Consider the following 25,200-nt stretch of genomic DNA (forward strand, 5'->3'; position numbering starts at 1 on the left):
GAACAATTTGGGCTGTGGAATGAGACACATAGGGGATTGGCTGTTGAGCACATCTGGCTTTACACCTAGGGAGGTGAAGGCTGCGTTCCTGCATCCCATGTCGGCCTCATATGCAAGGGGAGCAAGACTGGGGGAGACACTTGGGAATCATGTGATTTGGAGGTATATGAGAAATGTATGGAGGGCTTTATGCACCCTCTTTCCGGGGTTACAGACATGTCTCCCCCCTTTCTGGCCTTGAAAGGGAACCCTGATTTTCTTCCTGGCATGGGGAGTGGTGGACTCTTTGGGGATGGAAGGGGGAGAGATATACGATGGATAGGAGATCTGATGGATGCGGAGGGCAAGTTACTCCCCTTTTCTGCTTTGCGAGAGAGGCATGAGTTGGTGGATTCTGATATTTACATATTTTTGCAGATGAGGCATTGTGTCTCTTCCTTGCCTGTGGCTCGCCTTGGGCCCTCCTCAGGTTGGAAGATCAGGTGCACCCTTGTGGTAAACTAAGCTCTCACTGTTTGTGTGCTTTTATTTACTTATTTGGCTGTATTTACTGCCTTTTTGAAGAAATTCACCCAAGGTGGTGTAGAGCAAGAATAAGCAATAGACATTTACAGCAGAAGAAAATATTCAAAAATAATACCAAACCCATTCCTCTGCCATATGCTGTCAGATGTAGTAATTGATCAATTAATTTATTTAAATGGCATTTACATTTGCATTAATCCCAGATGTTTGATAAGCAATCATGTATTCATTAGGGTTACTTTAAGGAGCTAGGGATGAACTAGGCTGCTATGTGCTGCTGTATGGTAGACCGAGTCTGGATTTGGATTTTAGATTCAATTACTTATCTTTCCAAATCCAAGCCCAGGGCCAGTTACAGTCAGGTGCAACAGGTATTTCCCTTTCTGAGAGGACTTACAATGTAATTTGGAAGGTATAGGCGCTTTGTTCAAAGTCAAAAGAAGCAGCCATGAGAGAACCAAGATCTGAACCCTGCACAGAATCATACCATTCAGTCAGAGGAACAAGCCAGTCAGAAGAACACCATGCTACTTAGACAAGTTTACTAATAACTTGTGACAATTACATAACAGAATTTTTATAAAGCTAAAATTTCGGAGATCACGTGATGTGCTGAAGAGAGCGGAGGTGGAATTGCTCTCCTCTCGGGCGGAACCCTCCCTGTCGCCATAAAAACGTCCGTTTCAACCTCAAAATTATAAACTTAAAGCGTACAGATAGTAGGAGTGCATGGACAGCTTTGTTACGCGCCTAGACACGAGGATGCCGCCGAAAAATGTAAAGAAAGAGGCTGAGAGGCCCCGCGCCGCGGAAAGCAAGATGGCGGCGAGCCCGCCGAAAGAGACGCCAGAGCCGATGTTCACAAATCAGCAACTGATACAAATAACAGAGGCGGTAAAATTGGCGCTGGATCCCCAGTTAAAACAGTTGGCCACTCAGTTAACGTCAGTAGAAAATCTACTCGCCGATACGACCAGGCGCACAGGCGAACTAGAACAAAGAGTGTCCGCCATAGAAGACGAAGGAGCCGGAACAACAACACAGCTTCAGGCATTGAGATCCCTGGTGCAAAAGCAATCTCAACAAATAGACGACCTTGAAAATCGCTCGCGACGAGCCAACTTGCGAATAGTAGGCATACCTGAGAATGTATCAGAGCGCCTACTACCTTCAGTGCTAGAAAAGTGGCTGCAAAATGAGTTTGCGTTGTCAGACGGAATGGGTGCCATTTGCCTCGAGCGAGCACACCGAGTGGGGCGGAAAATGGACAATAATCAGAAACCCAGGATGGTGATGGTAAAAGTACACAACTTCGTGCATAAGGTGGAAATTTTAAGAGGTGCCCGACTGAAACGAGAAACCTTGGCCTTCGAGGGCTCTCCGGTGAGGATCTACCAAGATTACTCCTACGCACTGCAAGAACGGAGGAGGGCCTACAGCCAGATTTGTACAACATTGGTGGAAGCGAACAAAAAATTCATGCTAATATACCCCGCTACGCTACGAGTCAATCACCAGGGCAAATGGCAAGTGTTCATGACCCCCAAAGAAGCTCAAGAATGGGCGGCAGAGACACTTCAGTCACAGCAAAGCAGAGATAAATAAATAAAGGACTAAAGAGAACAGACTCTGGATTTAAGCAGCAGGCAAAGCAGAGGCCCAGAGCCATCCAAGGAGGTATTGAAAAGGGGCCCACAGATAAAGTAAATGGCGGGGGAGGGGGAAGCCCCACATCATTGATCTCACTATTTCTCTCATATGTTAGGTGGGGGAAACAGAAGGGTTTGTACGGGGATGGGTAAGGAGTTAAGGGAGGGCGGGAGGGAAAGGGTGGGGCAGAAGGGTAGGAAGGGGGGAAGCAAGCAAGCATTGACCATGACACAACACATCTCTAAGAAGTCCCATAACACAACAAGAGAGACCTGGGTAAATAGAACAACTCACAGAGTCTCGGGTGAGGCTGGGCACCTGAGGCAGACATATAAATACTATTTGCCATATAGAGTCCCACAGACAAAAGCACATTAAAACCATCAGATTTGCCTCCTGGAATGTGGGAGGCATAACGACCCCAATAAAAAGGGCAAAAATCTTATCAAATCTAAAGAGACAGAAAGTAGATATCGGATGTCTCCAAGAGACAAGACTTACGCCAGAGGAGCATAACAAACTAAAAAGGCAGTGGGTGGGGGAGGTACACTCAACATCCTCTGGGGATCGGAAAGGCGGAGTGGCAGTGCTGATAAGAAAAGGGATAGGTACAAAATCTGAATTAGTGAAAGCAGATCCAAAAGGGCGATATATTTTGGTACGGATATGGGTACAACAGAGAAACTTCCTAATTCTGGGAATATATGGACCAAATATTTATGAAGCACAATTTTATCCTAATCTTGTTCAGATGTGCCTCCCATACAAACCTGGGCGGCTCCTGGTAATGGGAGATCTCAACCTAGTGGCAGATCCAAATGCAGACTGTTCAAACCCGAGAGTTGCTTCGAGAGGAGGACCAAGAGCGCATGTACTTAATTCCTTTAAGCGTTCACTCAATTTGGTAGACACTTGGCGTAGTTTACACCCTGGGGAGAGAGACTTTACTCACCTTTCCAGAGCACATGGCACACTTTCCAGAATAGATTACATATTAATAGCCCAGACCGCGTTTCCGTGGGTGCGGGCCGCTGAGATAGGCCCAGAGGAGATATCGGATCACTCCATAATATGGATAGACGTGGAGGTACCAGGGTTCTATCAGCAGGGTAGGAGTTGGAGATTCCCAAACTATTTGTCCCAGAATAGTGAATTCCAAGAGCATATCAAAAAGAAATGGGAGGACTATGTTCAGAATAATAGGGAACACATGGATCAGCCTGGTCTGTTCTGGAGTGCAGCTAAAGCCGTACTCAGAGGAGAGATAATAGCCTTTGTACACGCTCACAATAAAAAACAAACAATAGCAATAATGAGACTGGAACAATCCTTAAAAAAAGCAAAAGCCAGATATATCAAACAGCAGACTCAAGAACATAAAGACCAGCTTCGAGCAATGCAAGTGACGCTAAATGCCTTACTTCATGACCGAAGCAAGAGATACCTAGCATACCAGAAATTTAAATTTCGCAGGTTTGGAAACAGACCAGGGACGATGTTAGCAAACTTAGTGTCGGCGTGGGGACCACGCAAACCGATAATAGCCCTCCAAGATGAGACGGGTCTCCTGCAGAATAAGAGCGAAAGGATAGCCGAGATATTGACAAAATTTTTTTCTAGACTGTATAGTTCGCCTGAAGACCCAGAGGAAGGAGAAATACAAAAAATTTTGGAACAGGCAGAGCTCCCGAAATTAACAGACAGTGAGCGAGCAGTCCTAGAAGAACCACTAGAGGCTAGGGAGATACAGGAGGTGGTGAAGTCACTACCACTTGGATCTGCGCCGGGCCCGGATGGGTATACTGGGGAATTTTATAAAATTTTACCACTCTCATTTTACCCTGTCATTAGTGACTACTATGAACAAGTAGTTGGGGAGGGGCAGTTCCCACATCATGCAAACACAGCCTTGATCTCCCTGATCTTAAAACCTGGGAGGCCAGAGGGCCAGGCTGACTCATATAGGCCCATCTCATTACTCAATGTTGACCTAAAAATACTGGCCAGGATACTAGCAAATCGCCTGGCCGGGATTTTGCCCAGGTTGGTGGGGGAGGAGCAGGTGGGATTTGTTAAAACCAGACAGGCAGCCAAAAACGTGCGCAGACTACTATTAGCCATGGCGACTGGTCAGCTGACAAAAACCCCAACATCCATAATTTCACTTGACGCTGAAAAAGCATTTGATCAGGTGGGGTGGACATATTTGTTCCAAGTACTGAGGCATATGGGATTTGGGGGCTGGTATTACAGAGCTATAGAATCCTTGTATGCAAATCCGACTGCTTCGGTGATAGTAAATGGAGTTAAAGCAGAATCATTTGGAATATCCAGAGGCACTAGACAGGGATGTCCCCTATCCCCTACATTGTTTATCCTATCATTAGAACCCCTACTGAGACTTATAAAGAGAGCAGAGGGAATCCCCGGGGTGAAAGTTGGGGGGGATACTATAAAGGCCCTAGCGTTTGCAGACGACCTGATGATAATATCAACCTGCCCGATGAGCTCATTGGACCAACTGCTGAGCCTAACAAAGGAATTTGGGCAAGTCTCTGGTTTCAAGCTAAATAAAAAAAAGTCTCAAATAATGGATGTATATCCGAGAGGAACTCAGCAGGAGAAGGAAAGCTGCCCCATAGCCAGAGTGGAAGAGAAAATTAAATACCTTGGAACCAACATACCACAAGACCTATCTAAATTATACCAAGAAAATGTCAAGCCCTTGCTTGAGACCACTCGCATAAAACTCCAGTTGTGGGAGAAATATCCGCTGTCCCTTATGGGACGAATTGCTATTTATAACATGATGATAGTGCCAAAGTGGCTCTATAAATTTCAAACCCTTCCACTTTTTCTTAAGAAAGAAGATGAAAAACGCTTGCACCGGTATATACAGCGCTTTCTGTGGAAGGGAAGGAAAGCACGCCTCCCAGTACGGACGTTGCAAATACCAAGAGAATATGGAGGATTGGGATTGCTCAGCATCAGGTATCTTACAATAGCAAGTGGCATGCGACATATTTCTGATTGGTACAGATCAACCTCAGACTTTTCAGCAACAAATCTGGAAACAACATTAACTCAGGGAATACATTTCAGTAGCCTGTTGCATGTGGGAGGCGGTCAAGCTCCTAAAGTCCTACAACAATCGCATATAATGCCCACGGCAAGGGCGGTCTGGAAGTGGGTTTGCCGTCACCATCAATTCTCTGGACGAATTACGCCTTTTCAAGCAATTTGCAATAACCCACAATTCCTACCAGGAACTCTACACCGTAGATTTAACCAATGGCAGCAGAGAGGACTGGTATACTTACATCAGGTCTTGACATCAGAGGGGAGAATCAGGCCTTTCGTGGAGCTTCAGGCCCAGTTTAAATTTGATGAAAGAGATAGATTCTACTATTGGCAATTGAGACATTATATAAACAGCTTGCCCTGGGAATGCCTCACGGAAGATGTGCAGGAGGAGATATCCTCAGCCTTTTCATTTAAGGCACAGGGCAGAGTGTCATTGACAATGCATCACAGACATTTAAGAGACATGACAGAGGAAATAGATTATGTAGCTCTGGCCCAGGCGTGGACGGAGGAACTACAAATGACCTTAACGCCTCAAATACTACAGGAATACATTTATTCGACGCAAAAATCATCAAAGATGGTCCAATATTGTGAAATGGAATACAAATTTGCATTAAGAACTTACATTCCACCAAGGAGAGCCTTCCATATGGGCATATCTCCAGATGGAGCATGCCCAAAGTGCGGGACGCAGGGCGCGACACTAGGGCACATGTTCTGGACTTGCTCGAAAATACAAAGATTTTGGACCAGAGTAATACAAATGACATCCAGTATGTGGGGCGCCACATGGAAGAAAGGGCCGCTGTTGCTGTTCGGAAGGCCAAGGATAGTTCAACCAACTACAGCAGGCTTCAAGGGATTTACTTGTAGAGCTGTACTGGCAGCGAAAAAACTTATTCTCACAGAGTGGATTACAAACAAAGAACCGACTCTGCAGAAGTGGCGTGAGTTGTTAATGGATTACATGAAATTCGAAAAGAGATTAGCAGATTATAGAGGAGAACGGAGATTCACAGACAAAGACTTTTATAGACTATGGACCCCATTTTGGCAATCAATACCCCCAGGGGGTAGAGGACATATTTTAAATATGTGAGAAATGGTCAATGTTACAATCAAGCAGAATAGTCTTTATTTAAAAGGGACGAGGGTGGGAGATGGGAGGAGGGGAGGGGGGATGGAGATGGGGATAGAGAGGGTGGAAGGGGGGGGTAAGATTTAAAGAGTTAAATTTAAAGTTTGTGACAACACAGAATATTGTACTAAGGCTGGGAAGGGGTAAATTTCCCTAACCAGACCTGTGTATAACTTAGAGAATAGATTTGCATTGGAGAGAGAGAAGATTTTTGTTAAATGTTTTATTGTAACCATATGCAAAATAATAAACAAATTTTGAAATAAAAAAAAAATAAAGCTAAAATTTCTAGGTACTTTCAGCTGGGGCTGCAATGGAAACCATATCTACAGCACCGGGAAGGGGAGAACAGACATTCTCACCCATTGCTAAATGGTGACATCTACTGGCCAGACACATGTACCAAGTGCTGGACAGAGTCACAGTATGGTTATCCTGGCAAAGGACCATCATTGCAATAGCTGGAAAAACCCCTGGACAGTTATAAACAAAAGTGAATGGTGCCAGTTAAGTGGGAAGATCAAAGGAGGGAGTGAATTCCTGGGTAAAACTCACACACTGAAAGAATTAAAGAATGCCTCTTACCTGTTCCATATTATATCCATGCTTCTCCTTAGTAATTGCAATGTATTCATCTACTGTAAAAACAAAAGGATTGGTTTTATGAGCATCATTTGGAACTTCAGATCTGCCCTTCAAAAGAAAGTTATGTTTTCTAAGCATTGCGTGGAATTTCAAATCCAGATCCAAAAGTCACACAGTACATAACAGAATTTACCCACTAGGATATGAAAGTTTGGTATCAATATTCAGCAGTGGCAGTGATAGTTTTTATTTAATTGCTGATGCCAGACTATCAATTACTAAGGGGCTCATTTTCAAAGCACAAGTTGGATGTGTCAAGTTCTCCTTGTATGTTAGTACAGGATCTGCTGATGTAGAGTCTGTTCTAAAACACATGCAGGAATGGGTCAGCTATGTGTGGTGGGAGCATCCATTTTACATGTATCAATGACTAAATTATGAATGAGGTCAACACTGTAAAATAAACATGTATGTATCCGCACATACACACGTATGTTGGTATTTCAGAACCCGGGTATGTCAGCCATTTTAGAAATGTATAGCTGTATTTTTCCCAACTCTGTGACAGAGTTGTCTGATATCCATTGCCAGTATCATTTTTTTTTTTTTTTTGGGGGGGGGGGGGGGGGGGGGAAGAACTGGGTGAATTAAGGGGGCAACCACCTCTAATCCCTTCAGTGGAGCGGTGCACAAAATGGGCCATTTTCTCTCACCTACGCATCCCTCTGTCACCCATGACCCAAACAAGGCCACATTGATAACAGAAGACATACATGAGTATTTATTTCCCTGCTGAAATGGGGAATGCACATGTATCTTTTTGGCTCGCCCTAATCCTGCCCAAGACATGCTCAACCATGCTCCCTTCCCAAATGCACATACTAAATGCCAGTTTATGTACATTTAAAATGTGAACAGGCCTTCTAAAATGCATTACTGAATAAACATGTAATGCAATCACTGCCACTACTATCTGTTTAGCTGATTCCTGCTTATCCAAATAGTGGCTGAACATTACCTCTGTCCAAATACTTTTTTTGCAGCCTGCCCTTTCTCTGCCACTTTAAATATATGGATAGAATCATGCCAGTCAATCAGAGAACAAGCCAGTCACAAGAACATCATGCTACTAAGGATCCTAAGATGCTTAGCCAAGATTGGGTGGCAGAGCCGGTGGCGGGAGGCGGGGATGGTGCTGGGCAGACTTATACGGTCTGTGCCAGAACAGGTGGTGGGAGGCGGGGCTGGTGGTTGGGAGGCGGGGATAGTGCTGGGCAGACTTATACAGTCTGTGCCAGAACCGGTGGTGGGAGGCGGGGCTGGTGGTTGGGAAGCGGGGATAGTGCTGGGCAGACTTATACAGTCTGTGCCAGAACCGGTGGTGGGAGGCGGGGCTGGTGGTTGGGAAGCGGGGATAGTGCTGGGCAGACTTATACGGTCTGTGCCCTAAAAAGGACAGGTACAAATCAAGGTAAGGTATACACAAAAAGTAGCACATGTGAGTTTATCTTGTTGGGCAGGCTGGATGGACATTGCAGGTCTTTTTCTGCTGTCATCTACTATGTTACTTAGACAAGTTTACTAATAACTTATGATTACATAATATAATTTTTATAAAAGAAGAATTTTTATAAAGCTAAAATATCTAGGTGCTTTCAGTCTAAAGAATATATGAGTTACTAGTATGTACTGCTTATACTGATTTCATATTAGATATAACTAACTCAGGGATTCTCAACCCATTCCTTAGGATGTATCCAGCCAGTCAGGTTTTCATAATATGCATAATAAATATTCATGAGATAAATTTGCATACAATGGAGACAGTGCATGCAAGATCTCTCTTGTGCATATTCATTACAGATATCAGCAAAGCTGACTGGGTGTGCTCCAAGGACTGTGCCGAGAATTACTGGTCTGATATGATGGCTGGTTAGGTCTGTGGTGCTCAAACTAGTCTTTGCCCCCCCTTCCCCCAATATTCCCCAAGTCAACCAATGAATATGCACGAGATACATATGTATGGCTTCCAATGAATGCAAAAATATCACATGCTTATTAGGGATATTCTGAAAACAAAATCAAATGAAAGCCTGAAGACCACCGAGTTAGGCTGAAGAAAGTCCAGTGGAAGAGGTTAATCTTTTCCTACAAATGCCTAAAAGCTCTCTCTACATCCGTGTTCTTCAATGTGAGGCCTGCCAGCCAATGGTGGCTCCTGTTATCATCCTGGGTTTTTTTTTTTTTTGGCCATATAGGTTTCTTTAGGGTGGACAGTCAGAATTTGACTTAAAAAACAAAAAACCCAACTGTGTTCCATCCTTCATTTCCCTAGGTGGCAGTGGCACACAAAACGCCAGCATCACATCACCCTGACTTATTTGGTGCATTTACTGAGGCTCGGATTTCCAAAGAGGGCTTTTTTTTGTGGCTACAGTAGCAATCTTTTATATTCATTTCAATAACAAATGAAATCCTAAAACAAACAAAAGGGCTACAAATGGTTGACACAACTATAACGAGAAGGGTAGAAAAAATTGGAAAATAAATGTGACAATTAATAATAGATCTTTTAACACACACCATAGGTTAGAATGGCAGTGGATGACAGTACAGATACAGGCGACATTTTGCAATTCATTCCCCCAAAGAATTTACTGTGTTTGGGAAGATCTTCTGTGTTTAATAACTTGTTCTATGACCTCTGACACTTTTGGTGAAAAAGCAGGAGGAACATCGTCATCATCTTCCTCATCGTCAGCGTTGTCTTCCAATGGCATGGCTGTGACATTTCGTTGCACATTTGCCACAATTTCTTCATCAGTCACATGCTTGTAAGTGGGGCACTCATTATCAATTGAAACCCAATTCAGGATATCATTATGCAGATGTTCAAATCTTTTTAATGCCTCTTCAGCTAACTGTGCGACCTCTGGAGAAAAGCAAAAAAAAAAAAAAAAAAACCTTTTGACTCCTAACTTGTCACTTGCTCATAACCTTTATCTTGTCTTCCTCTCTTCAATAGTCCCTTTCCCTATGTGTCCTTCTGTCTGTCCTACCCTCATTCTTATTGGTCCTGTCTGTCTGTCCTGATTTAGATTGTAAGCTCTTTTGAGCAGGGACTGTCTTTTCTTCATGTTCAATTGTGAAGCACTGCATACGACTGGTAACATAGTAGATGACGGCAGAAAAAGACCTGCACGGTCCATCCAGTCTGCCCAACAAGACAACTCATGTGTGCTACTTTTTGTGTATACCCTACTTTGATTTGTACCTGTGCTCTTCAGGGCACAGACCGTATAAGTCTGCCCAGCACTATCCCTGCCTCCCACCACCGGCTCTGGCACAGACCGTACAAGTCTGCCCAGCACTATCCCCGCCTCCCAACCACCAGCCCCGCCTCCCAACCACCGGCTCTGGCACAGACCGTACAAGTCTGCCCAGCTCTATCCTCGCCTCCCAACCACCAGCCCCGCCTCCCAACCACCGGCTCTGGCACAGACCGTACAAGTCTGCCCAGTATTTTTTTGTGATTATACTTGGTACACCATGTCATAACACATAATATATTAATACCCACTTTCCCTTACATTATATTACTAAAAACAAAAAATATTGGGTGCCAGAATCTTATTTTGATGGCTTCACTGTATTAAACAACGGTAAGGAGAAATTAGGCCTTACCTGATAATTTTCTTTCCATTAGTTGTTCACACTATTCCAGGACAAGTGGGTAGTTATGTCCATCGACCAGCAGGTGGAGATAGAGAATACAGAACTGAGCACCACTACATAGCTCCCTGCTAGCAGCTCAGCTCCTCAGTATCCGTCCTCAAGCAAGGAAGAAAACACAACCAATCAGAAGCATGGTCAGCAATCAACATATCCAGTCCCAAGAACCATTCAAAGATAAGGCCCCTGGAAAACAGGATACAAAGACAAGTACATAGAGCCACCAACAAAGGCATCGCACCACGGGAGGGCTCCTGGAATAGTGTGAAGAACTAATGGAAAGAAAATTATCAGGTAAGACCTAATTTCTCTTTCCATTACGTTCATTCCCACTATTCCAGGACAAGTGGGATGTTAAAAAGCTATCCCTACGAGGGTGGGAAGCCAAATCTGCCATACGCAGAACCGACGCCCCAAATGTAGCTGCTGCCTGAGCGGCACCAGCCATTCTACTATACTTACTGAAGGTATGCACCGAAGCATACGCCGCTGACCTACAGATAGCCATCAGATAAGGCAACGAAGCCTCCACCCAAGACGTAGCCACACATCCAGGAGAGAGAGCCTTCAACCTGAGAAGCGCCTCCCAGGATACAGGCGGAGACCACAGCCACCTTCACCCACTGGGCAAAGAAAGTCTTGGGCAACATGAGACCCCCCTGCTGTTTACCAAACAGCCCAACAGGACCAAACGAATGGCAAAAAACATTGGGAACCATGAAATGCAAGAACGCCCTGCTAAGACCAGAAGCTTAAAAAAAAAACAGACCGCTGACTATGGATAAAGAAAGACCAACAAACACTAAGGCAAGAAGCATGTTACTGCTCCAAGTGAGACCCCTGCCTCCGAAAAACAGATAAAGGGACCTTCCAAGAGAGAAAGAGACTGAAGTTGTGAGAAGCAACAGGATGACAGAAACACCTCAAAGAACACTGTGAACAAAGAGAGAACTAGACAGGTGCTTTAGCCAACTAAGCCATGGTGCCATAGAACAAGGGCCACTATCAACAGGCTCAAACGGGGAGTGCCGAAGCACCCGAAGGACCACAAAAAGAACTCAGTCCAGAAGGAGCAGCTAACGAAGACTCCTGCAAGCAGCCCTGAAAGCAAGCCAGGACCCCCAATGGACCTACAGCACTAGCCCCATGAATTTCCCTCCTGCAAAAAAAGCCAGAAAGTGGCCCAGAGAGGACACACCGGCGACCCAAAACGTCACAGCACGCCAGACTTAGAAACACACTCTGGCAGACGCCGATGAGGAAGAGCGCTTCCCAGCCAGAAGCAGGGAAGCCACCACTGAAAGCGAATAACCTTTCTTCCTCAGCCGAGCCCTCTCCAGGGCCAGGCCGCAGGAAAGGAATTTAGGGAGAGGAGAATGGGGTGGGGGAAGGATCTGGGGTGAGCAGGTGTACCCCCTGAAGCTGGCGCTGTTCAGACAGAACACCCCCAGATCTACTGAACTAGCCAAGCCAGAAGAGGAGCCACCACAGATGAAGCCAGAAGCCTGTGAAGCACGTCTGTCCACCTGCTGGATATAGAGATTACTGACTGGCCAAGCAGTGTCACGTCCTATATGCACAGGGCAAATCAGTGCTCTCTATCTCCACCTGCTGGTAGATGGACACAACCACAGGTCTCTGGATTCATTTACAGCTGATGCTAAGGAACCTCATTTTCATGTGACTAAGCATGTTTATCCATAAACAAATGTTTAATTACTTCTACGTAAACAGAAGCTATATTTCAGCCATCTGAATACAAACACACATAGAGGGTACCAGTGGCCAGGCCAAAGACATGCCAGTGGGTGAATACATTGGTCGCTGGTTCAGAATGCAGCACAGAAAACCCAAAGGGGGCAAACCAAAAGTGCAATATCACAAGACGACCAGAAGAAATATATTGGATTCCTTAGACATGTCTAAACAGATGCAAATGATTTTTGTCTCAGTATCCAGCATAAATCAACATCCATTTACTGACTATCCAGAATTCAGCCTCAAAATCATTATCTTAGCCTTGATAATCTTTGACCTGTTATGCATGTGCAGAACCCCGGGATATGAATCAGCAAGCACCAGCTTCAAAAGTAGGCGATCCACAGCAACACAAGGAAAGCAGAAATCAGATTTTATATCTAGCTATGTAAAACCTCTAAGGCACACCCCAGGGATCAGCTCTTGGAGCGGAATGGTGGTGAACGGCAAAAGAACAGAGAAGCCTTTGCTTGCACAATGGCTCACTTGCCTGATTCTAAACTCCATATACCCAGTCCTTTCGGCCTCTCAATTATGCCACTCCATTCTACTCCACCTTTCTGGCGACTGGTTCCCACTTGACTCGAGACCTGAAGCCCCTTCTTGTAAGAGGGTATGCAGAAAAGTTGCCCCAAGACCCCCTACAGCTCGGCCAAATCCTGACAAAACTAGGAGAGCCTTTATCTAGTTAGCATCATTTATAACTTCCCAAGAATGGCCTGCCTGCAAACTCAAAGCCTCTTATGGTTTGCCTGTATGTCTTGACTAGCTTCTAAGCTGCAAGGAGCAGGGACTGTCTTCATACAGTGCTGCATACATCTGACGTGCACTATACAAATACTAACAAAAATAATAATTTGGTGTTTTAATACCTCCATGCTGCTCTTGTTAATCCTTTTAACAGACTTAAATGAAATTCACTGCATTTCAAATCTGTATCACTTTCATTTTTTTTTAAATAAAGAACATTTGGCCTCATCTGCAGTAGGTTGAAAGTTTGCATCTTAAAACATTCATTAGTCAATAGATAACATCTCTACCGCGGCATTCTGCAGATTTGGATGAGACAATTATGCCACCTGGTGGCCAAGGCACAGGCAGCATTCACTGAATATCAAACTGTAAAGCAAGTGTTCATATTAGTTTCTTTTACATATAAAATCTTCCTTATTTCTTCAGAGTCTAGCGTACAAGAGGTCTCAAAATATTTTAAACTATTTCCAGGATATCACAGAGTTGCCGATAAGCCAGGCTGCATATTTTGATACCCCTATCTCAGGCAGAATGCTTGGGTGGCACTAGGAACTCTTTGTGGCCCCGAGGCCTAGATGGACATCTGCCACAAGACAAAAATCACTCGGCTCTGCTCCATGGACACAGGAGGGCTAGGAGCTAGCATTAGGGGGTATATCCTGGGCAATTACTCTGTGCCCCCAATCCACAGAGGATCCCAAGCCAACCTTAAGCTGAAGGTGGCAACAGTCTGCCAGTGAGATTGGGGAGGCCCCTCCCGTATTTCTGCCTGGGCCCTAGAATGTCTAACACTGGCCTGGAGGCAGAAACAGCTATCTTACCCACTGCCAGTGAGTGTGTCACCTCTGCCAAAACTTTTTTTTCTAAGAATGTCTTTTTATTGGGTTGTGGCGTTACTGTGAGTCATCAAAGATTAGTAACACTTAAGCAAAGAATTATAGCAAGAACAAATTCCAAACCTCCATTTTAGCTGTTCATACTCTAATGAACAAGTTCTGCTATTTATTTTCATGAGGGCAATAATCAAACTGGGCATTTTGGTGCAACTACCACACGGGTTGAACCAACAATGAAAGAAAACGTAGGTGTTTTGATTATTACCAAAGGGGAAAGTACCTGCAGAGATTTTTGCCCGTTTTTTTTCTGCTGATACGTTTTTCAAGTAAAATAGAGCATTTGTTTTGGGTATGCAAACCTGTGTGCACTATTAATTGCTCTGAACTAACCCTGACCCCAGAAATGCCTCCACACCATCGAGGTAATTCTGTAACCTAAGTGCTCACATTTACGTGTGCATTAACCCCCTAATTCTAGAAACTTGCGCGTCCAATCTTATGGGTAGCATGGCACGCAATTTATAGAATAAGGTCAGTTGGGTGTGTAACTTAATTTAATAACTGACTGTTATTTGGAGTTAATAGAGAGAATTGGAGTAGAGATGATCAAAAAGATCATGGAGACCTGGTTCTCTATAAGAGTCTTTATTCACTATGCCAAAGAAGTTCCAAGGTACACGACACAGGCCACGTTTCGGCGACAAGTGCCTACATCAGGACTCCAATGAACTGAGACACCACAAACTTCAAATCACTCACTTCAAGACGTCTCTAAAAGAAAGAATACTGCACCAAGGTTTCTCCAAATAGACAGCCTGTTTGAGCTCTACCTTGCAGATCAGGTGGTAAACTATTTCTATAACCTAACAAGCAAGCAAAATGTCCACTTTAAGTTTTTCCTTGTAGGAGGAAAATACTTCAGTTGCTCAACTTTTTGTGTAATGAATACACTTACTCAGTGCCGGGCGCGCTTCCTAAAAACCTCCAAATTAACTTATAGTCTCCAATTTGTAATAATGTATATTCATGACTATTTATTCGCCAAACTGCTCACTAACTTTAGAAATAAGATAAGAGGGCACTTACCCGAAGTGTGGCTTCTATGTGGTGGTTTGCTGAACCTCTTAGAGGGCAGATGAACGTCTGGCTATCAGTTTGTCTTCTGAGGAAGCTATCATGAAACAAAGGCTCTGTAGAGCAAACCACCATATAGAAGCCACACTTCAGGTAAGTGAAGTAACTGGGACATAAGAATACAGGAAGAACAAAATCAGCATGCATCAAGAACCATTTTTCCTGCATTTGCTGATATTTTCACCTGTGACAGTGTTTTCAATTGACTGGTCTCAGTTATCCCCCAAGCTTTACGTTCAAACACAACACTCTGCTGATTTACCAGTGAGGGCAGTGTTCCAATAGTACTGAATCAACAAAATGCATAAAAACTCATTTGGTTATCTACTTGAAACCCAAGCTCAGTTCAGACATGGATATGTAGGTTTGTTTTTGTTTTTTCACCAGTCCGGGGTCAAGGGAGGGGGGGGGGGGTTGGCCTCTGATCTCTGCTGAACCCTACAGATTAGCTCACAGACTTCAAGCCTCATCGAAGGTGAAAAAAAATGATGAGTAAATTGCTTACAAAAACAACAACAAAAAAACCCCATGGGTCCCGATATTCAAAACAATTTAAACAGCCAGGGAGAGGCTTCTGGCTGTTTAGAATTGCCTGACATTTTCTGCAGCACTTAACGGATATTGCTACTGAAAATGCATGGTTAGCGCCAAGTTGAAAATGGCTATTTTGGGGGCACAGCCAGCACTCAGCTGGTTTAGGGGCCCTTTTACTAAAGGTTACTACGCAGTGGTGGGCTTGAGGCATGGCAAATCGGAAATACTGCAGGCCTAACATAGCCTCTGGCAGTAGCTCCACCCCCAGCACACGGCATTTCTGGTGCTACCGAAAATTCCGGAAAAATAGTACCACAGGGGGCTACCCGGCAGCAATTGTGCTGCCCGGTTACCTCCAGGTTAGCGTAGAAACCCTTACCGCCACACCTCAATGGGTGTTGGTAAATGCTCCCCTCCCCCCCTGAAATAGTCATTTCTTTTTTCAGGCTTTTTAGCTGCTGTGGTAAAAAGGGACTGAGCGTGCAGTGAAAAGGCAGCCGCCACCGCTAGCACAGGGCCCCTTTACTGCAGTTTAGTAAAAGGGCCCCTAAGTATTTTCAGTACTTAGTGGAGGAGTGGCCTAGTGGTTAGAGTGGTGGACTTTGGTCCTGGGGAACTGAGGAACTGAGTTTGATTCCCACTTCAGGCACAGGCAGCTCCTTGTGACTCTGGGCAAGTCACTTAACCCTCCATTGCCCCATGTAAGCCGCATTGTGCCTGCCATTAGTGGGAAAGCGCGGGGGTACAAATGTAACAAAAATAAAATAGATACTATTGGAGATTCTACATGGAATGTTGCTACTATTGGAGATTCTACATGGAATGTTGCTACTATTTGAGATTCTACATGGAACGTTAATGTTGCTATTCCACTAGCAGCAACATTCCATGTAGAAGCCTGCCCTTGCAGCCGCGCAGGCTTCTGTTTCTGAGGACGTCAGACTCACAGAAACAAAAGCCTGCGCAGCTGCAAGGGCAGGCTTCTACATGGAATGTTGCTAGTGGAGGAGTGGCCTAGTGGTTAGAGTGGTGGACTTTGGTCCTGGGGAACTGAGGAACTGAGTTTGATTCCCACTTCAGGCACAGGCAGCTCCTTGTGACTCTGGGCAAGTCACTTAACCCTCCACTGCCCCATGTAAGCCGCATTGAGCCTGCCATGAGTGGGAAAGCACGGGGTACAAATGTAACAAAAATAAAATAACTGCATAAAACACAGTCCTCTCTTTATGTGGTTCTTCACAGACAGTAAGTGCCAAATATATCAGTTAACTGGCTATGTTTTTGCCGGCTCTGTATACCCGGAAATTCAATGCCGGAGCCTGAACACGGCTCGGCGCTGAATTCCCAGGTATAACACCTGCGGCAGTCAGCAAAACACTGATCGCCATCAGCTAAATATCAGGCCCCCTGTTTTTACAAAAAAAGGAGATTCCCAAAAAGCTTTGCTTTAAAAATATGTTTTTGTCTTTCAAAGCACACACTGTGCTATTCGTTCCTGGTAAAGTATTTCAGTGTGGGTAACCCCCTTGATGGGAGATACTAAAATGTCCCTTTTAATAAGCCAAAAATTCCAGAAGTGAACGCTTTGATTTTAAGCTCTTTGCATCAAACTGTTTGTGGTATGATACGGTATCATCCAGTACTTCAAATAACCGAGTCATTCTCTTTCTCTGCATTAATGACCTAAAGTATCCAAAATGGGGACACACAATCCTCAGTGGATCTAAATTCTAATTCTCTGTCTTTCTGGCATGAAAGTAACTGCTGCAATCCTGGTGTTAAGAAGTGGCAGCAATGATTGTATCACTGCTACAGGCAGCCTCCTGCAGACTCTTCCATTAAACCCTATCTAAATTAGGTTTCAGTCACAGTTGTGTTTTCCAACACCATGCTGCCACCTCCTGAAACTTGGAGTGGGGTACATGTATGTCTGTTCTCTCCAGCGAATGTAGGAAAGGAAATTTGAGGGTGGGTTTTTTGTAGAATCTCCTAATACAAATTAATGAGCTATAGTGCTTTCTCCTTTCAGGCACAAATGCTGGCAAATATCGTGAAAAGTCAGCTTCAGATCAAAATATTCTGGCCCTTGACAAATGTGTTCAAGATCCTCACTCTTTTTTATCTTTTTACTTTTTATTTAATGAAATCATCAATATAAATTCAAGACTTATATTCTTGTAACAGAAAGACATTTTAACAAGGCAATACATTTGCTTAAAAAATGACAGAGGAAATAGTTAATCTATCTTAAAATCCACCACTAAACCGGGATAAGGCTAATATCAGAAATCATACATTTGAAAGGAAAATGAAAGAGATAAGTCCATCCAATACTAATTACGGAGTAGAGGTAGAAGCACCCAGAGGTGGACAGGAGAGAACAGCAAGTGACAGAATCTAAAACGATTTTTAGTTGTCCAGGATCATAAAAAATATATTTAACAGAATTATACTTGACACAGTTTACATGGGTAATTCAACCAAAAGAGGGCACCCAACTGTAATACACGTGGCCTCAGGACCAAAAATTGCTGACGACATTTCTGGGTTACCCTTGCAACGTCAGGAAAAGCCCAGACTTTACAACCTAAAAAAGTAGAATCACAATGGCGGAAGAAAAGCCTTAAAACTCAACCACGATCTGGATTTAATACAAAAGGACACAATTAAAGTTGCAGATTTAACTTCAGTCCCATCCGCTTTAATGACCTGAGTCAAATTTAACAAATCATATGAGACATCTAAATTAGTAACTGCATCTGCAAGTTGATCCATTTCTTTCTTTGAAAAAGGTGGAATAAAATATATCTTAGATATCGGTGGATAAGAATTTTCTGGAATTTTCAAAATTTTCACCAAATATTTGTTAAAGGTGGAGCTTCAGCAGAAACTTTAGGAACATTTATAACGCATAAAGTCTTATGTCTTGAGATATTACCCAAATTCTTTATCTTGCGGTGTAGCTGATCATCATCTTTTACTAATAGATCATGCCGTTCATTAATCTTAGCTTCCAAGCAGTGGCGTTCCTAGGGGGGCTGACACCCGGGGCGGATCGCCGATGCGCCCCCCCCCCAGGTGCAGCGTGACCCCCCCCCCCTGGCGAAACGCGACTATCCCCCCTCCCCTTACTCTGCTATCCCTGGTGGTCTAGAGGTACCTCTTCGTCTTCGGGCAGGAAAGAGCCCCCTCTTTCCTGCCCGGAGCGCTGCTGCTAGCTGCCCTGCATCCTGTCGTGAGTCCGGCTCTCGGCATTTCAAAATGGCCGCTGAGAGTTGAACTTGTCTCTTAGATTGTAAGCTCTTTGAGCAAGGACCGCCCCTCTATGTTTAAATTGTACAGCGCTGCGTAACCCTTGTAGCACTTTAGAAATGTTAAGTAGTAGTAGTAGTAGTAGTAGAAGCAGCCTCGTGAGACTTCAACTCTCGGTGGCCATTTTGAAACGCCGAGAGCTGGACTCACCATAGGACAGGATGCAGGGCAGCTAGCAGCTCCGGGCAGGAAAGAGGGGGCTCTTTCCTGCCCCGAAGAGATACCTCTAGACCTCCAGGGTTAGCAGAGTAAGGGGAGGGGAAGGGGGGAGGAGAGCGATGACAGGGGGGAGGGAGGTGAGGGCGTGGAAGGGGCGGGACAGGGGACGTGAAAGGGGCAGCTCCCCCCCCCCAGTGAAACGACACCCCCCCCCCCGGTGCATCTTTACCTGCTGGGGGGGGGGGGGGTGGCGCGCATCTGTCAGCAACGCTCGTTCCCTGCTCCCTCTGCCCCGTTACAGGAAATAACCCGTTCCGGGGCCAGAGGGAGCAGAGAACGAGTGTTGCCGACAATTGTGCGGCACCCCCCCCCCCCCCAGCGGCATGCACCCGGGGCGGACCGCCCCCCCTTAGTACGCCACTGCTTCCAAGGTCTCCACTCATTTTTCAACAATAGTTTTCTGTTCCAATGTAGAGACCCAAATATAATCCTCTGAAAATTGTTGACAAACCATTAAGAGTCTTTGAGATAAAGATTGTTCCATCCTAGCCATTGCATCCCACAAAGTATTCAGTGTAATGTCTGCTGACTTTTGTGGAAAACCCAAAGACGCCGGCATTGGAGATTAACTCCGCTCTTCCAAGCTAAAGGTGACATCAGCCTCAAGTGTGTGTGTGTGGCGGGGGGGGGGGGCAGTTCCCCTCTCGACACTCCCACCACAAGCGAGGTAAGCACTCCGGAGAACACAGATGGAACAGCGAATCGATCCACTGGGCCCAGAAAAGGGGCTGCAGGTATGACAGGGAAAACTCATTGTTTCCCCCCTCCTCGTCAGCATGAAGAAAAGGTAAAACACAAGAGAATCAGAAGAATGAGATCTGGGCAGGAGCTCATGAGACGCACTCCCTCTTAGGTCGCCATCTTGTCCCAAGTAGTGGAGAACCTCATTCTTATTAACAGATAATTGGTTTAGCATTTCCTAGGAGCATCATCACCTGTCCTTTCAATGCACTGTGGAATTAAGTATCTTAAAATTAAATTTATTTTTAAAAATATATGCCATATATTTCCTTAAAAATAAACTGAAAACTATAATTATGGCAAAGGGTACAGTTTTCTGCAGCACCAATTTTTTAGATTCTACAGCAATTAACATTTTCATATGAATGATTTCACGTTAACTACCTCCAATATGATAAAAATAAAGGTTCTTTGAATTTGTGAGGTGTTCATCTCGATATTTTCATCCATTCTTTTGTAATTACTTTCCCTTCTCTAGTTCACTCCTTTTCATTTTATTTTCTTCCCTTTTAGAGCCCACCAGTCATTCCTCCTGTACTCCAGTCTCCTATCTACTACGTCCCTCGTGTAGTGTGCCTTTCCTTCCACCTGTCCCTAGCTTCTTCTAACCTTCTACACCTTTTCTTCATGGTTTGGCTTGGGATTCGCACTCAATGATCTTCTGCCCTCCATGCCTTTCAATCACCCCCACTGTCATAGTGAACTGTATTGGCATTCATGCAGTACAGTTTACAGGAATTCCACAGGAAGACATGCACACATGACCACCACTGGAGCGAGGTTCTCTCAGAGCTGAGGAGCAGCATCGCCAGTCATGGCGCGGTGAAAGGCATCAGCAGCTAGTTGGTGGAGGGTTTCTCATGATTCCATACCAATAGCCAAATTCACGTCACTTAATGCAGCTGTGGAATTACAAAAAACTTGAGGCTCTGGAGGGTAAGATTTTAAAGGTCTGTCCTGCTAATTTTCCCTTGCTAGCCAGGTATATTTTGGGCAGACAAGTCATGGCAAGCATTTCTTATTTTCACTGTTATCTTATTTCAAGAATTTTAATTAGTGAATATTGTAAATGGCTGTGACAGTATTCTCCTAGAACAAGCAGGACAGCTGTACTCTCACAGCTGGGTGATGTCATCCGACAGAGTCCGGTGCAGATGCTGACTAGCGAAATGAATGTAGAAATTTCTAGCAACATCCATCCACGCATGTGCAAGTGCCTTCCTGCCCAACAAATGAGCATGGGTCCCTCAGTCTTGGTTTTTCTGCAGAGAAGGAAGGACGTGTCATTGTGTTCTCCTCTCAGTGCATTTTTTCCTCTGCTTTCACAATGCCTTCCCAACCAGGTATTTTTATCCATGTCGTAATTATATCCTTCCTCTTTATTTTACTGTTATCCTTTATTTTATTTATTTTTGTATTTTCGGCAGTTCAAGTTTCCTGCAAGTTGCTTAGCTAGCTTAGGCCAGAGCACCAACCTCAATTTGAACGATGTCCCTTTTTATAGTTCACAGTTGAGGGGTTTAATTTGGCCACAAGTCTTTTCTCAATATCCAAGAAAACCCCCAGTGATTTCCGTGACAGACCCACACTCTTGGTGCATCAGGTGCCTTCGGTCTGACCATGAGTCTAACTCTTGTTCTCTCTGTTTACAAATGTAATTGGACACAGAGGGTGCAGCAGAGACTTTTTCGCTTCCCGAAGGCCAATCCATTGAAGCATCGACCTCAATGGCTGCTAAGACTTCGACTACCACTGAGACTGCGCTGGCATCGAGGAAGTCTCCACTTCTCAACAATGGATGCTGAAAGTACTCCACAGGACAGGTCAGCATCGCATCAGACAGCGAGGGTGTATACGGGTTCAACGTCATCATCATCGTCACGAAAGGAGTGTGAGGCTGAGCATTTGGGGAAGCCCAAGAAACAAACATCAGTCCTCTTCGATGTGCGGTACTGGAAGCTCTGAGGCATCGGCATCACCGGTACTGGTAGGACTGTTCCCCCTCTTTGGTAGAGCTGCAAGTGTGCAACTGTCTGAACAGCCAGGTTCCTGCTTCCGGTTCGGCACCGACGTCTTCTCAGGCTGCCTCTCTCCAAGCTCCCCCGCCTTTGCCGATGCCTTCCTTCAGTGAGCGGCTCTAAGTCATGCTCAGGAAGGAGCTGGCACAGATACTGCAGTTGCAATCCACTCAGGCATTGAGGGTGCTTGCACAAACTGCGGATCAGCCCCAGATTCTTCCTGAAGCTCTATGCATACCTGTGGAGAGATCCACTCATGCAGTATCACTCTCGACATTGGGGGGGAGGAAACTGCCCTAGAGACTGAGGGTAGGGCTGTACCTTGGTACTCTTCAGGGCATGGACGTGGTTCCAATGAACTGGGACAGGCATACACTCATTTAGTTTGGTCTGAGTACGGTGAGGAATGTGATTGGGACCGTTCATGAGACTCAGAAGGAGGAGTTATGTGTACCTTCTGATCCCTCCCGATGAGAGACATAAATCTCTACCTGAGGGCCTTTCTTTCACCGGTTTCATCAAGGAGATGGGACACTGCTAGAAATTTCTACATCTCGCTAGTCAGCATCTGCACTGGGCTCCATCGGATGATGTCACCCAGCTGTGAGAATACTCTGCCTGCTGTCCTCAGAGAACACCTGTTACAGGTGAGTAACTTTGCTTTTCCCAAATGGCAGTATATCAAAATTTGAATAAAGTATAAACTGTAAAATTTATCCTGCTGAAAAGTCACCTAACCCTCCACTGTCAGGTACAAACTTACGGATCAATATTCAGCCAAGCTTATCTATGTAGGTATGTCCTACTCACTGGGGCCATTCCTGAATTTTCAGTGACATTATTTTGCAGGTCACAGCAGCATTCTGGCAGGAATTCCTTAGACTCACCAACTGAAGAGGTAGTGGAGTTGGCCAGGAGGAGTGGCATGCTGACAGGGACTGGCAGAATGAAGAAAGAAGGGAAATTCTAGTCCTGGGCAGAGATTATGGAGACAATGAAAAAAAGATGCATCTCGGCCCACAGCTCTGTCTCCAATGCCTTTATAAAGCATGGGAGTCACATACACACTGTGGTTCTACTACAGGAGCTATAGTGCTACTAAGAAGCCCGGACTGCACCACCACCTGAAGCGTTGGGGGGGGGGGGGGGGGAGAGAGGATAAGTGACGGCAGATAAAGAACTGAATGGTCTATCCAGACTGCCCAATAATCACGTTCATTATCAATTCAAGATTAAATCAACAATGAGAAATAACAATGGATGCTGCTGGAAGGGAGAGAATAATAGATGCTGCTGGATGGGGGCTGAGGAGAAAGAAGGGGATGCTAGACAGGAGTGGGGGGAGGGGTTAGATAAAGGTGGTCCTATACTATATCACCGGCTTGTAGCTTCATCTAGATCTCCCAACTTACTGCCAGTATTCCTACCCTACCCCTCCCAGGGGTCACAGATTTAACCTAAAGCTGGTCCTGAATCACTCTCTTTGGTACAGGAAATCACCCGACTCTAAATGCTTCAGATCTGTTGAGCTTTAAGATGTGTACAACTCAACAGCTTCTAATACAGTCTTTCTGCAATAAAAAGATATCGGATTACCTTTTTTTTTAATGTATTCTAGTAGTGGCACTAAGAAGTAGTGCAGGGTATCAGGATATGTTTTATAGGCACACTTCATGAAACAGCCCTATCACTGCGTCTGTCCATCCATATTTATCTATGTATTGGAAAATTTAGAAAATGAAAACTCGGTTCTCAGTGGATTACAATTATAAAACAAATACGAAAATAGCATCTCAAAATTTGGATTTATAATACTCCTTTTTCTGGGAGTGTTCCTACATGATGGACCTTTATTTCCCTTTACATTAGGTTAGATTCAACTGCACACAAATTTAAATCTCAACTTAAAATTTTTTTTCTTTGAGAAAGTGTCTGGCTTGGCTGCTTAGCTGGCTCTTTGCCTAATAGAGGGGCATTTTCAAAAAAAAAAAAAAAAAAAAAAAAAAAGCCTGAATCAGAATTGAGACAGACTTTTGCTCATTACGTCCAAAAATCAGTCCATCTTGGAGCCATTTTCAAATAGGAAAAACATCTGGGTTTCTCTTGCAAAAACGGTTCAGAGATAGATGTTTTTGCACAGAAAATGTCTACAAATAAGAGCCATTTTCAAAAGTGACATGTCCAACTTATAAACACCCCAAAAAACAGATATCAAAACGTCTGTCTGGCAGACAGCTATGACAGAAAAAGCCATATAAACATCCCTGGAGATCAGAAGAGCAGCCCAGTGGTCAATGCAGTAGACTTTGCTTCTTACAGGTCTCCCACTTAGCCATCTCTCTCCTCTTCAATCTGTTCAAAATTCTGCTGCACGACTAATATTCCGCCAGGGTCGTTATGCTCATATTAGCCCTCTCCTCAAGTCACTTCACCTGCTTCCTATCCATTTCCGCATACAGTTCAAACTCCTCTTATTGACCTATAAGTGCATTCACTCTGCAGCTCCTCAGTACCTCTCCACTCTCATCTCTCTCTACATTCCTCCCCGGGAAATCCGTTCACTGGGTAAATCTCTCTTATCTGCACCCTTCTCCTCCACCGCTAACTCCAGACTCCGTTCCTTTTATCTTGCTGCACCATATGCCTGGAATAGACTTCCTGAGCCGGTACGTCAAGCTCCATCTCTGGCCGTCTTCAAATCTAAGCTAAAAGCCCACCTTTTTGATGCTGCTTTTAACTCCTAACCCTTGTTCACTTGTTCAGAACCCTTATTTTATCATCCTCACTTAATATTCCCTTATCTCTTGTTTGTCCTGTTTGTCTGTCCCAATTAGATTGTAAGCTCTGTTGAGCAGGGATTGTCTCTTCATGTTCAAGTGTACAGCGCTGCGTACGTCTAGTAGCGCTATAGAAATGATAAGTAGTAGTAGTTTTAACAATGACACCCTTTATTTTGTATTGTGAGTCTTCTAGGAACAGAAGAAAACCTACTGTTCTTAACTGTATACAATAGCCTTCCACTCTGAAGGTCTCTCCTATATTTAGGCACATTAGATAATTTGGTGGTTTTGGAGGACTCACAATTTCTACCACAGATGTGATAGAGTGGGATTTAGACCTGGATCCCCTTGTTCACAGTCTACTGCAATGACCACTAGGCTACTCCTGGGAGCTGCTT

General features: G+C 44.5%; 1 protein-coding gene across 2 annotated transcripts in view; it reads right to left on the bottom strand.

Moving 5' to 3' along the window:
- The window catches only part of RCOR1 (REST corepressor 1), a 253,493-nt gene that overhangs the window by 97,177 nt on the left and 131,116 nt on the right, over positions 1–25,200 (bottom strand). For both annotated transcript variants that reach the window (XM_030214774.1, XM_030214773.1), the window contains exon 4: positions 6,986–7,038. In XM_030214774.1, the coding sequence (XP_030070634.1) occupies positions 6,986–7,038 (53 nt within the window). The remainder of the gene's footprint in view (positions 1–6,985; positions 7,039–25,200) is intronic.

This window comes from Microcaecilia unicolor, chromosome 9 (genome assembly GCF_901765095.1).
Source record: "Microcaecilia unicolor chromosome 9, aMicUni1.1, whole genome shotgun sequence".
Lineage (NCBI taxonomy): Eukaryota > Metazoa > Chordata > Amphibia > Gymnophiona > Siphonopidae > Microcaecilia > Microcaecilia unicolor.